Source organism: Numida meleagris, chromosome 19 (genome assembly GCF_002078875.1).
Source record: "Numida meleagris isolate 19003 breed g44 Domestic line chromosome 19, NumMel1.0, whole genome shotgun sequence".
NCBI classification, from domain to species: domain Eukaryota; kingdom Metazoa; phylum Chordata; class Aves; order Galliformes; family Numididae; genus Numida; species Numida meleagris.
Genome location: NC_034427.1, coordinates 4,984,558 through 4,996,918, shown reverse-complemented (window position 1 = coordinate 4,996,918; position 12,361 = coordinate 4,984,558). Strand labels below are relative to the sequence as shown.

The 12,361-nt window shown below is 54.0% G+C and overlaps 1 protein-coding gene across 7 annotated transcripts; it reads left to right on the top strand.

Moving 5' to 3' along the window:
- On the top strand, positions 1,213–11,340 carry PABPC1L (poly(A) binding protein cytoplasmic 1 like). Of its 7 annotated transcripts, none has more exons than XM_021416688.1 (15): positions 1,213–1,289; positions 2,011–2,222; positions 2,823–3,016; positions 3,412–3,527; positions 4,127–4,266; positions 5,028–5,122; positions 5,414–5,551; positions 5,928–6,023; positions 6,629–6,895; positions 7,387–7,477; positions 7,741–7,869; positions 8,429–8,562; positions 8,849–8,942; positions 9,395–9,525; positions 10,297–10,951. In XM_021416688.1, exons 2-15 carry the CDS (start codon positions 2,030–2,032, stop codon positions 10,378–10,380), a joined length of 1,902 nt encoding a protein of 633 aa, XP_021272363.1. In that variant the 5' UTR covers positions 1,213–1,289; positions 2,011–2,029; the 3' UTR covers positions 10,381–10,951. The 7 variants fall into 7 exon arrangements, 5 of the variants coding, with proteins under 5 accessions (XP_021272363.1, XP_021272366.1, XP_021272361.1 ...); XM_021416686.1 differs by lacking the exon at positions 1,213–1,289 and adding an exon at positions 10,984–11,340 and having other exon boundaries at positions 2,030–2,222; positions 10,297–10,386; XM_021416689.1 differs by lacking the exon at positions 1,213–1,289 and having other exon boundaries at positions 2,030–2,222; positions 7,744–7,869.

The following is a 12,361-nucleotide window of genomic DNA, read 5'->3' as shown; positions in this document are numbered from 1 at the left end:
TAATGCTTCATTACCTGCTCCTTTGCAGGGAGTTTTGTCCCTCACCTTTCCAGCTGGATAGAAGAGAACACTGGTTCTCTTTGTTTTTTTGAGGTCACACTTGTGCTGTATTGCCACTGCAGGACTTAACAGAAGCGCAACTATAAATCTCTATGTAATTTGCCACGAGTCATTGCTTGTACAGATGAGCACACTGCACGTACGGGCAGTCAGACAGTGCTTGCTGCTGTTGGCCTGTTACACTTAGAGCTTTTTCCTCGGGGAAACTCATAAATGCATTCTTCTGAATGGAGGGTTGGCTTTCCAGCTGGGCCTCCCCCAGTCACCTGCGTGCGTTCCCCGTGGCGCTGGTGGATCACAGCCTGCACACGCTGCAGTTAACTCCTCAGCTAGTGTTGTACAACAGCTATAACGCGCACGGCCCAGGTGCCCTCCTGGAAGCAGGGCTTGGAGGCACGGACAGCAGAGCGGCCCTTCGGTGAGACCCGCTGTGGGAGGGCGCTGAGGAGGCCGGCTGGGGCCCGGGCAAACGCCCCGCGCGCTCCGAGAGCCTCTTCGGCTCGAGGCCCGAACTGAGCCCGGGAGCGCTGCCGCGGGGCTGTGCTGAAACGTAGGAGCCACAGCGCGGCTCTCATGATTCACTCTTCTTGGTATCTGTGCTGGTTGCTGCTTTGTCCTTTTCTTCTGCCTTCAGAGCTGCGTGTGCTGTTAAATAGTTTTATAGCTAGCTCTCAATCCATCGCTCACACTAACGACATCGTCAGCTCCAAAAAGGAAAGATTCAGGGGCTGGCTGCCTGCTCCTGCTCGTAGAGCGGCGGTGAGGAGCTGAGGGAGCGCTTCTCGAGTCGTAATATCTTTTGGGGAAAGTACAATCCCTCAAACTAGATCTATCGGCGCTGCTCCGCCCCGGCGCTGCCGCCCGCCCGAGGCGCCCTACAGGGCACGGCCACGGCGGCTCCCGGTTCGTGCTCTGAGGTTGAGCAGCTCCGTCACCGCGGCTTTATCTGCGGGCAGCTGGCAGCGCGCCTGCGGCAGCGCGGGAATCGCCCTTCCCGGGGCGGGGGTGTGAGGGGCGGCTCCGGCAGCGGCACAGCTCACCCCCCCCGCCGCCCAGCGGCGGGGACGGGCGGGACGGGGCGGCAGCAGGCGGAGGGCGGGGAGGGCCCGGGGAAGGCGCGGCCCACCTCGCCCCGCCCCGCCGCGCCCCGCCCCCGGCGCCGCCGCGGGAAGAGGCGGGCGGTGGCCGCGGCCGCAGCGGTGCTGCGAGTGGAGCCGCCGGAGCGATCGGTGTGAGTGTGGGAGCGGAGCTGGGCGGGTCCTCTCAGCTCTCCCCGCGGGCAGCGCTCAGCCCCGGGCCGGGTCCTCCCCTCTGTGTCGTTCCCGAGCTGCGGCGCTGCCCTGGGCCCGGGGCGGCCCGGCTGGGTCTGAGGGCTCGGGCTGCTGGCGAGGAGGGGCTGGGGCTGCTGCTCGGTTCTGCTGTGCCCGTGGCTGAGGCCTTGCTTGGCGCACCTCCCCGTGTTCGCAGACCGCTTTCGTGCGGCTCTGGGGGTGTTTGAGCTCTGAGGGAAGAGCCCGGGGTTGGGCTGCGTCGTCTTAGGGCGGTTGCTGTTCCCATCAGCTGGCTGGTGGTTTCACGTGCTGCTCCTGAGCAGCTCAAAGTGCTGCTCCTTTCTTTGGGCCCTTCTTGGTGCAGGGTTGGCGTGGAGGTCTGCTGGCAAAGGGCTGCTTATTTCCAGAGGGAGGAAACTCCTTTTTTTTTCCCTCTTCGTGTTTGAGCCCTGAAAGGCCCGAGCCTGTGCCTGCAGCGAGCTGTGCTGGGGGCTGTGATGCAGCTCTGGAGTGGCTTTCTCTTAGCAAAATGTCCCTGAAAAGCCCAGGGTCCCCCTGGTGCTGCCTTCCCGCAGGCAATGGCACATCTCCTAGCCCTGCAGCGGGCCAGCTCCAACATGGGGCTGTCACTGCTCCCTGCGGTCCCCAACCCGTGCTGTGAGCCTGTCTCCCTCTCCAGCTGAGCTTTGCAGTTAACCATGAACGCCAGTGGCCCCGGCTACCCGTTGGCCTCTCTCTACGTGGGGGACCTCCACCCGGACGTGACCGAAGCCATGCTCTATGAGAAGTTCTCACCTGCGGGGCCCATCCTGTCCATCCGGGTCTGCCGGGACGTGGCCTCGCGCCGATCGCTGGGCTATGCCTACATAAACTTCCAGCAGCCGGCAGATGGTGAGCTCCATAACACAGCCCTACGGAGCTGCCCCTCGCCTGGGGCTCACGGTGGTGCAGAAGGAGCAGGGGTGGCAGCTGTTAGGGATGCTGATACCCTGCACGTGCTTGGTTTGGGCTGTCAGTAATCCCAGTCTGCACTCTCCTGTGGGACCGTGACCCTACATCTGCTCAGGGTCTGGGAGATGGTGGAGTGGTTGGGCTTTGGGGTTGTATGGGCAAGAGGAAGGGGACTTGCAAGTCTCCTACCCCTGAGCTCCTTGAGAAGGGCACCCAAACCCCTTCTTGCCCTTTGCTGGGCAGCTGGTTGCCTACTGGCTTATACCAAGCACAAGTAAGGTTCCTCTCCCAGTTTCTCTCTGCTGACATCCCCTCTCGCCCTGCTGACTGCAGCAGTACTGCACTGAATGGCAGAATTGCCTAAAAGGCAAGGCTCTTCTGCCAGATGCTTCTGGCAGCAGCTGTAGCTGTCTGCCTTATTTGGCTTAAGAAACTGCCCAGCAGTATCCCTGATTCCTGCACCTGTCTCAGGGGCTCTAGGACATGGAAGGAGTCTGTCCCTCTGATGATCCTCTCTCCTCTATGTTCACTCTTTGCCAGCTGAGCGAGCCCTGGACACCATGAACTTTGAAGTGATTAAGGGCCGACCTGTCCGAATCATGTGGTCCCAGCGAGACCCTGGGCTCAGGAAGTCGGGGGTTGGAAATGTCTTTATCAAGAACCTGGATGACTCCATTGACAATAAAGCCCTGTATGACACGTTCTCGGCCTTTGGGAACATCCTGTCCTGCAAGGTACATCTCTGTGGCTGTGCTGCTGTGGAGGGGACTTGCTGCATGCAGAGCTTCCCCAAATTCTTGGCAGTGTGTTAAAACCAGCTGAAATTCACTTTCTTGTTTCACTTCCTAACTTTCCTTTGAATTCATGCCCCTTGCCTGGATGGAAGCCAGAAAGTTCTATGTTTCCCATGGTGGGGAGGCTTTTCCTTCCTACATTCCCTTTATCTCTTCCTCCCAATCCCTGGCCTGCTGCCTGCAAACACCTGGATGCAGCTCTGCTGCATGGGGAGTGGGCTGTCAGGAGGGTGAACGCTCTGGAAAGAAGGGTGGTTTTTCCTGAGGCTTACTTGTGCAAGGATGAAGAAAACCAGTGTCTGTGGATTTTCTTTTCCCTTGCTCTTCTTTTGTAGGTGGTTTGTGATGAAAATGGATCCCGTGGCCATGGCTTTGTTCATTTTGAGACTCAAGAAGCAGCAACTCGGGCCATCGAGACCATGAACGGGATGCTCCTCAACGACCGCAAGGTGTAAGTCTGCCTTGGGGCTGCCTTGGCACTGCTCCTCCATCAGCTTGGTGCTTGCTTGTGAGCTAATGTGTGCCCTGCTCAGGCTGCTGCTTCCTGCCCTCACTAGCTCCTCTTTCCCTTTCCCAGTTGAGCAATGCAGTTCTGCTTTACAGAGCTGGAGCCACTTGCAGCCTTTGCTGATGGCAGCATGATAGTGGTTTGGAGCCCTTCCTAATGATGGGGAAGGAACCTGACCTGGGGCTGCGTTTTACTGCTAAGACAGTGTAATGAATGCCCGCAAAGCAGGGCTGGTACTCAGTCTTCTGCATTGGAGTCGTATAATGTGGGGGAGGAAGAAGTTTTGTCATTCTGCAGCCCTCTGCTGATGTTACATCACCTCAGATCTTGTGGGCTACGTCCCTCTCTGTGGCAAGTGGCTGCCAGAGGGCTTGGGGATGCCTTGCAGGAGGAGAGCTGCAATGTGGTGGCATTTCTAGGTGTCTTTTGGGATGACACCCCTGGCTGTGCTCCTGGCTTGTACCGAGACAGATGAGCCTGTTCTTGTTTTCCCTCTGCAGAAGACATAGAAGGTTTTATGGTCCTCTCCTTGCTTCCTGCAGGTTTGTTGGCCACTTTAAATCCCGCAAAGAGCGTGAGGCAGAATTTGGGGCTAGGGCGATGGAGTTCACCAACGTCTACATCAAAAACTTTGGGGATGACATGGATGATAACAGGCTGCGGGAAATATTCTCCAAGTTTGGTGAGTGCGGTTGCCAAAGCCAAATAGCGAAATGTCCGGGAGGTGAGCTGGGGACCCCAAAGAGAGATGGGGAATGCTTTGCTGAAACACAGAGCCCTTCTCTTGTTGTGACCTGCTTTGCTTAAAACACTACGTGGCCAAAGGGCTGCAGAGACTTGCTTTGTCAGGATGCTGTGTGTGCTTTCCTGTTAGGATGGAGGATATTATTAAGTGACCCAAGAAAAGCGTTGGTTTCCTTAGATTTATGAGTAACAATTTTTTTGTTTTTGAAACTGTCTTGAAATCAGCCTGCTGTCTAGTTCTAGGAGCCATGGGAAGAAGAGATGTTGAGTTTGAATTTAAAGCAAAAGTGGCTTTCCCTGTTCAGTCCGTTACTGGGGGGTGCCTCTTACAGCAGGGCTTGGTGCCATGCCAGCTCATGGACCATACTTGGCTAGTGCAAGCTCAGCTCAGCTGTGAGTGTCCTTCGTACGAACCTGATGTGTGTGTTGATGCATCAAGGAGATGAGAACTCATGGCCAAAGAACCTGAAAAGCCAGCAGCAGTGACAGCAGCGTACTGGATGGGAGGGATCATCCTGGCCACCCACAGCCTCCTTTTCCCGCACTGCAGCAGGGATCCAGCAGTTTCTCCTGCTGCTTGGCTCTTCCCCGCTGCCTCCCAGTCTTCTCTTTGGGCTGATGTCTTGTGGTGGCTTTGTTTGCTCCCATGCCCTGGCTGGGCAGCCTTCTTCAGAGAGATGCTCTCCTTCCCTCTTACAGGAAAGACGCTGAGTGTCAAAGTCATGATGGACAACACTGGCCGCTCCAAGGGGTTTGGGTTCGTGAATTTCGAGAAGCATGAAGAAGCCCAGAAGGCAAGCAGCTCCTCCATGTGGAGCTGGTGGGCAGCTTGGCTGCCTGCTGCTGTCTCTGGTCACCCGCTGAGGTCTCCTCTGTCCTGGGGTGGGAGCTTGACATCCCCGCTGGCCATGGTGCCAGCATCACTGTGTGGGCTTGGCACCTGCACGGGGCCAGCCTTTTGGGTGGGGGTGTGTGGACTTTTGTGAGGGCACAGCTCCTCCTGCTCTGTGTTCACCTCCGCTTGCTGTGGGGCTGGGGCAGCGGGGAAGGGGTCTGCTGGGCTCAGAGCTGCGTTCTGCTGGCAGGCTGTAGCTGACATGAATGGAAAGGAGATTAATGGACGGATGGTGTATGTGGGCCGGGCGCAGAAGCGGCTGGAGCGGCAGAGTGAGCTGAAACGGAAATTTGAGCAGATGAAGCAGGAGCGAGTGAGCAGGTACCAGGTAAGGGGGAAATGGGATGCTCCCTCAGGCAGGCTCACACCACAGGCATACCCTCTGCAATACAGGTAACCACACAGAGATCCAGTCACTATTCCCTAACATCCAGGGGAGCATTATCAGCAAAGAGCTCGAAGCCCTGGGTAACAAATAGGTCTGCTTTTTTTTTTTTTCCAAAAATAAAATTGGGAATTTTCTTGAGCTCTTTTAAAAGCACATGCTCCTCTTCGAGTCACTGATCTCTCTGGAGAGTTTTTGGGCTGTACCACCTGCTGGCTGAGCTGCTGATGAAATAACAGCTTTTAAAGCTGTTATTTCAATCTTGGAATCCTAACCTACTTTTGGGAGGAGGCCAAGCTGCTTTTCTGCCCCTTTGCAGGGGGTCAACCTGTATGTGAAGAACCTGGATGATGGGATAGATGATGAGCGACTGAGGAAGGAGTTCTCTCCTTATGGCACCATCACCAGTGCCAAGGTGAGGGGTTGAGGGTCCTTGGGCTTGGCTGGCTGCTCAGCCCTTTGCAAGGGGTTGGGATGATTGTCCTGTTGAAATGTAGTTCCATACTGATGGCTTGTATCTCAAGCCAAGCATGAAGGATGTGTCAGTTTTATCCAGTTCTGATTCAGCAAGTCTTGGTAACTTCGCTGAGTTATCCCAGCCCATGAAGTGCAGGATGTGGCCCCTTAAAGCCAAATCACTCTGAATATTTTACAGCTGCTAAGATGGTTCAGGGCCAGTGTGATGTTGCTGCAACACTGCTTGCTTCTGAGCAAGCATCAGATGCTGCAGCATTGCTGAGTCCTGCAGGGCTAAGTGAGGTCACAGATTGTGGGCTAGCCTGGCCTCTGGCCTCTGCACTTAGCACACCTGTGGTTTTCACCCAGGCATATGCTCTCCTTCCTTGGGAAAGGCTGGGACGGGCGGGAGAATCCTATGCCAACCTGTCAACCCTGGGTGTGGGTGCCATGGGGTGCCCCTGTCCCGCTGTCCACATGCAGGGGAGGCCCTGACCGTGCTGTGCTTTGTGGGTGGCTGTGCCGATCTGTGGACTTAGCTGTGTTGTTCTAATCCAATTTTAGGTGATGACAGAGGGTGGCCACAGCAAAGGGTTTGGCTTTGTATGTTTTTCCTCTCCAGAAGAGGCTACCAAGGCCGTGACGGAAATGAATGGACGGATTGTAAGCACTAAGCCTCTCTATGTTGCACTCGCACAAAGGAAAGAGGAGCGGAAAGCAATTCTCACCAACCAGTACATGCAGCGATTGGCCACCATGAGGGCCCTGCCCGGCCCTTTCCTTGGCTCCTTCCAACCTCCCCCAGGGTACTTCCTCCCCCCCATCCCTCAGGTGAGTCCCTGCTTCAGCCCCTGTGGACAACCTTGCGTGGGGACCTGAATTTGCTGTGGGCAGGAGGAGCTGGGGTTGGTTGGTAGGGCCCAGGAGCACATCTCTGTTCTGCGGAGACCCAAGTGCTGGCTGGTGTCAGTGCCCAGCTTCCAAGTCAGTGGCAGGATGTGCAGGAAAGCTGGTTTGAGGTGCTCCAGCAATGGGCTGGGTTTTTGGTAGCCCCAGGCTGCTCCTTGGATCGCCAAGAAGTTTAGTGGAAGGGTTTGAGTGTGGAGATGGAATCTCCTAATGGAATGAGGGGAGACAGGAGGGTTGGAGAAGTGCAGAAGATGTTCCTGGGGAGGAGATATTTGAACTTGCTGGAGGAAACACAGGCGGTAGGATTGGAAGCAGATCTTTGGTTTACCTGGCTGCTGAGATGCTCTGCTCCCTGCTGGTCTGATATAGATCAGCTCCCAGATCACCTCAGATAACTTGTTCTCCTCCCATAGCCGCAAACCAGAGCTGCTTTCTACAGCCCCAGCCCAGTTGTCCCTGTCCGTCCTGCCACTCGCTGGAGTGCGCAGCCCTCCCGGCCTCCCTGTGAGTGCATCCATCTGTCCCTTTCTGTCAGCTGGGCTGGTTCAGGGACCAAAACACTCTCTTAAAAGAACACCACGAAGCATGTGGCCATGGGAAGCTGTCACCTGGAGAAGCGTGCAGTGTCCTGACATAGGGCTCACTGGTGGCAGGCACTGGGGCTCAGGCTAACCACAGAGGCTTTCCCTGACCACGGCCACCTCCCAGCACATCTTCCCATGCTTTTTTCTATCAGAAACTTCACTAATTGTGCTCCATCTCTCCAGCAGCGTACCCTGCAGCCACCCCCATCCTGAGGGCTGCTGTGCAGCCCCGGCGCCTGCTGTCCAACATCAGCACCATGAGACAGGCGTCCACCCAAGTGCCTCGTGTGCCCCCCCAGGCGCAGAGAGTGGGTGAGTGCCACGGGAACCTGACTCAGGTCCTGCCACAGTGGGTGTGCATGGGGGCTGGCTGTCCCTGGGGTGCGTGGGATAGCGTGACTGCTCAGAGAGGAGGTTGGGTGGTGATGGGGCTGGAGCAGTGCATACAGAAGAGAAGTGTGTAACTTTTGGGGACAGTTGTAGCCTATCAGGTAAAGGAACAAATCTCTGATACACAGATTGGTTTTGCTAGATGCTGCTCCTTGCATGTGTTCATTAAAGATGATGGTGCAGATGTGGCTTGGTGCTCAGACTGAAGCAGGGGTTCTCACTTGCTGCAGGTGAACTACTGTGAGGCTGACTCCAGTAAAACATGCTTGTGTCAGGGTTGCTTGGAGCTACGGCCTGCCACACTGCTCGCCAGGGGAAGGGGGGGAGGTCAAGATGTGGGTGTCTCTGCACAGACTGGTGGGCACAAGGACAGTGCCCATCCTGGGGACACTGCCTTTGTCCTGGAGGCTGTTTGAGCCCACGCAGGGGTTTCACCCAATTCCATGCCTGTGTTTAACAATCTCTTCCCTCCTTGTTGTAGCCAACATTGGGACGCAGACAGTCAATGCCCGGGTGCCCTCCTCGCCCAGCCTGCGGAATGCCCCACAGTACAAGTACTCCCTGGCTGTGAGGAACATCCAGCCGATGGGCAGTGTGCCACCTGGGGCTCAGCAGGTAGTACCTGGCTGTGGGGTATCCCGTGGTTTTAGTCCTAACTGGTGTAATGGAATGCCCTTCTGAGCTCCAGATGCTCATCCTGCAGCAGTATAGGTGTGTTGCCTGGCTCTGGTCTCCCCAAAAGCTTCCATTGGGATGCAAGCAGGCAGTGTCAGAGCTTGTGCTGGTAGCTCTGAAGGGTAAAATGCCCCCACTGCATCCAAGGACCAGTGTTGTACCTGTATGCCAGCTCGTGTTTTGCTTCCATACTAACTGCTGCTCTTCTCTGTATTTCTTCACCCAGGTGGGAGAACCTGCTGTGCATATCCAAGGGCAGGAGCCCCTGACGGCATCCATGCTTGCAGCAGCCCCTCCGCAGGAGCAGAAGCAAATGATAGGTGGGTGTCCCTGCTGCCAGAGATCCTCCTGCTTATGCGTGCATGGGCAAGTGGACTTGCGTGTGCTAGGGAAGACATAGATGACAGAAGAAGCTGTAAGCCCTTGTGGGATTTCTCTGATATTATGTTGCTTTAAAAAGGAGGGGTTGAAAAAAAATCTAGGCTGTGTTGGGAGGATATGGAAGTAGCAACTCCCTCTCTGTCTGCATTCACTGCCTAGCAGTGGGGTGGGGTCTGGCAAGGCTCTGCAGGAGAGGCACAGCTCCATCCTGCCTGTGCTGTCCTGTGCAGCTGTCTGACTTCACCTGATGATTTCCTTCCCTCCATGTGCCAGTCCCACCTGGGTTCAGCAGAGGGTTGGGAGAGGAGCAGTTTGAGGAGGGAAAAGGGGAGGCATAGAGCTGGGAGTGCAGGGGGACTTCCACTGACATCCTCTCTGGTGCTTTGGGCAGGTGAGCGGCTCTACCCCCTGATCCACGCAATGCACGCCTCGCTGGCTGGCAAGATCACGGGCATGCTGCTGGAGATTGACAATTCAGAGCTGCTGCTTCTGCTGGAGTCCCCTGAATCCCTGCACTCCAAGGTAGGGGGCATGCGGTGTCCAAACAGATTGTGTCCCTAAGGGTGAAGTATTACTGCTGCGAATGCTAGACAAGAGCTATGGCTTTGGCTGTGGCGAAGGACTTTGATACCACAAAAAGATAAAGCAGCTGCTTTTCATAGTGAAAGGAAAACAGAAAGAGCCCCAAGCTGATAGTGTGCCTGCCTGTCTTCAGCAAGAGGAGGAGCTCAGAACAGCTCTCTGAAAGCACAGCCAAGCTCTGGGTTTGGAGGTGGATAGGAAGCGAGAGGGGAAAAGCAGGGTGAGCGTTGCTCCTGACAATTAAATGGCTAAATGCTATTTAGTTTTGGCTTAGTCCTAGTGAATGTTTCACTTCTGTTTCCCATCAAAACAATGAAAATGAATTACTGCATATCCTTGTTCCTGCTTGGAGGCAGGATTCACTTTTGCCATCCTGTTGCCATCTTTTTGGAGGAGCCTTGGCTCTGCTGGGAGTGCCAAGCAGCTTAACTTAAGGAGAAGTTTGAGTTCTCTCTCTGGCCACTCGTGACTCCTACTGAAAAGGAGAAATGCCCCAGCCCTTCCTGAGGGAGGAGACACCAGAGGTCTGTGGGCTGATCCATTTTCTGGCACAGGAAGCAGACTTGGGTTATTATTATTTACTGTTATTTATGTAAGTTCTTTACCCCCTGGAAGCGTGGCTTGTGTGGAAACTAGGCTACTGCAGTTCTTGTGCACTGTGCTCCCATGTTGGAGCAACTCAGCTTTTCCCCAAATGTGCTCTCTCCTCAGATTGAGGAAGCAGTTGCTGTTCTCCAGGCACACCAGGCCACTGAGGCGTCGCACAAGGGCAGCACGGCCGCGTTCCTGCAGTGAGCCTGGGTAGGTGCAGAGCTGCTGCAGGAGCTGCCGTCGGCTCGGGGTCTGTGGCTTGTGACGCTGAAGCCTGGGGATTGGGTTTCTTGTCCAGGCCAAGTGAAGCTTGACGAGCAATGGAAGAATGTTTGTAGTATTTCACTTTTTAAATCACGATTCATCCTCTGTTTTCAAGACTTAATTGTACTGCAAAGACACAATTCTGTGTGTGGTGTTTTTTTGTGTGGTGCTTGTTATTTTTATTTCCTCACGTGTTTGTGACAGTAACAACTATACTGCCAGAAAGGAAGACAGGGAAGGGTCTTGCTTTTCTATGTGTCCAGTGAAGGACTGGCTCAGCCTCCCTGGGATTTCTCCACTGTCGTTGCAGAACCTTGTCAGCAGATAAGCTTTTAAAATGTTGGAGCTGAGTGTGGGGCGGATTCATTAGTAAGCAATTAGGACTCTCACATACCTCTTTGAAGATGATGATTTCTTGACTTGTAATCACAAGGAAACTGTGTGTTAATCCAAGTTCAGAGCTGACCTGTGAATTCTTGTCTGGATTAAATTGTTCTCTAGCGGTTGAAAATCCTGTGTGTGGGTTCTTTGTGTTTCTTGTAGACTTCATGACTGAGAGTGAACCTCAAGAGCATTGCCTTTGGAGAACAGCAGCAGTCACCTCACCTCACCTTGCTTTTGGAATTATGACCTTACGCTGACCCTGGTTTGCCTTCAGTGCCCCATCCTGCTTTTTGTGTGTACTGTGTATCTTGCAGAACCACTTCCTCCTTGCACCTCTGTAGAAGTTAATTCTCTTCTCTTCTGAAAACATCTTGTGAAATGTAATGTGGAACTCAGGCTGACTCGGTTGCCCAGGAAATGACAAGTGCAGATGAATCATCACTTCAGTGAATTTATTGGGTTCTGTAGTTTTATTTGTTCCTGTAGCTGCTGCTAATAAAGAACTGATGCTTCCACTTCCGAAGCATGAGTTAGCTTCCTTTGCAGAAAGGCAGCAAATACTGTCTTGGTTTCATGCCGGAGGAGAGACACATGTAGGGGTGCTGCAATTGGTGCTTGAGGCTTGTGGTGTTGGCAGGGTGATAGTCCTGAGAGCTGCCTCAGGGACAGGAAAAGCACCATGTAGGATTACACAGAGTGCTCAGCAGCAGCTCTTCTGATCCTTCTGCTCTCCAGGAGGGTAGCTTTAAGCAAATTCGACACCATCCACTTGGACTTTATCTTTTCTAGCTAGCCCTTCTAAATTTCCTTCTTTTAAGAGACTGCTTCATTCTGCAGCTCTGCTTTTGTAATAGAGCTTGTATGCCTGCAGGAGTACTGGGACTGAGAACCTTCTGCCTGTCAGTGTACTGTGCATGGCTCTGTGGTGCATGAGACCCAGCTTGAGTTACTGTGGATCAAACTCTGTAAATCAAAAGCTGCTTCTCCCATGTATTTTCAGGCTGAGGGGCCTGAAAACACTGATAATTGCATGGAGGTTGCTGAGACCTATTATTACTGTTGTCTGCTTTTAGCCTCTCCTGGAGCATGCTGCAGTTTCTATAGTCACCCTGATCTTAATGCTCCACTCTCTCCATTCAGGAGTGGAGTTTCTGTGCCTAGTGCTTCCTTAGAGTTATACTTGGGCTTGTCAGTCAATATATTGACCTTATTTGACTGCTTCCTTTAGCTCACAGGAGTACACCTCCATCAGCACAGCCCACCTTCTTTCAGCCCATCTTGTGTGTTGGCACTGCTGGCTCATTCTTCCTTCTGTGCTGTATCACACCCTCCCTTCCACTCACTACTGATTCATCACTCCTACCTCTTGTTTTCTTTCCAGCATGTTAATAGAAGCACTTACACGTTTGCTCTTCCATGGCTAATGTTCTGTTCAGCTGGGACTCTTCCCTGAGGCTTTTCTTCTTTCCTGCTCTGAGCTCTTTAAATATTTCTTTTCTTCATAGAGGATGCCACAGCCTGAGCTGTGCACTACTTA

Coding starts and splice junctions, on each gene's coding strand:
- PABPC1L (XM_021416686.1), top strand. CDS start 2,030: ATGAACGCCAGTGGCCCCGGCTACCCGTTGGCCTCTCTCTACGTGGGG. Junction 3,017..3,411: donor GGAACATCCTGTCCTGCAAG/GTACATCTCTGT, acceptor CTTCTTTTGTAG/GTGGTTTGTGATGAAAATGG. Junction 5,552..5,927: donor AGCGAGTGAGCAGGTACCAG/GTAAGGGGGAAA, acceptor GCCCCTTTGCAG/GGGGTCAACCTGTATGTGAA.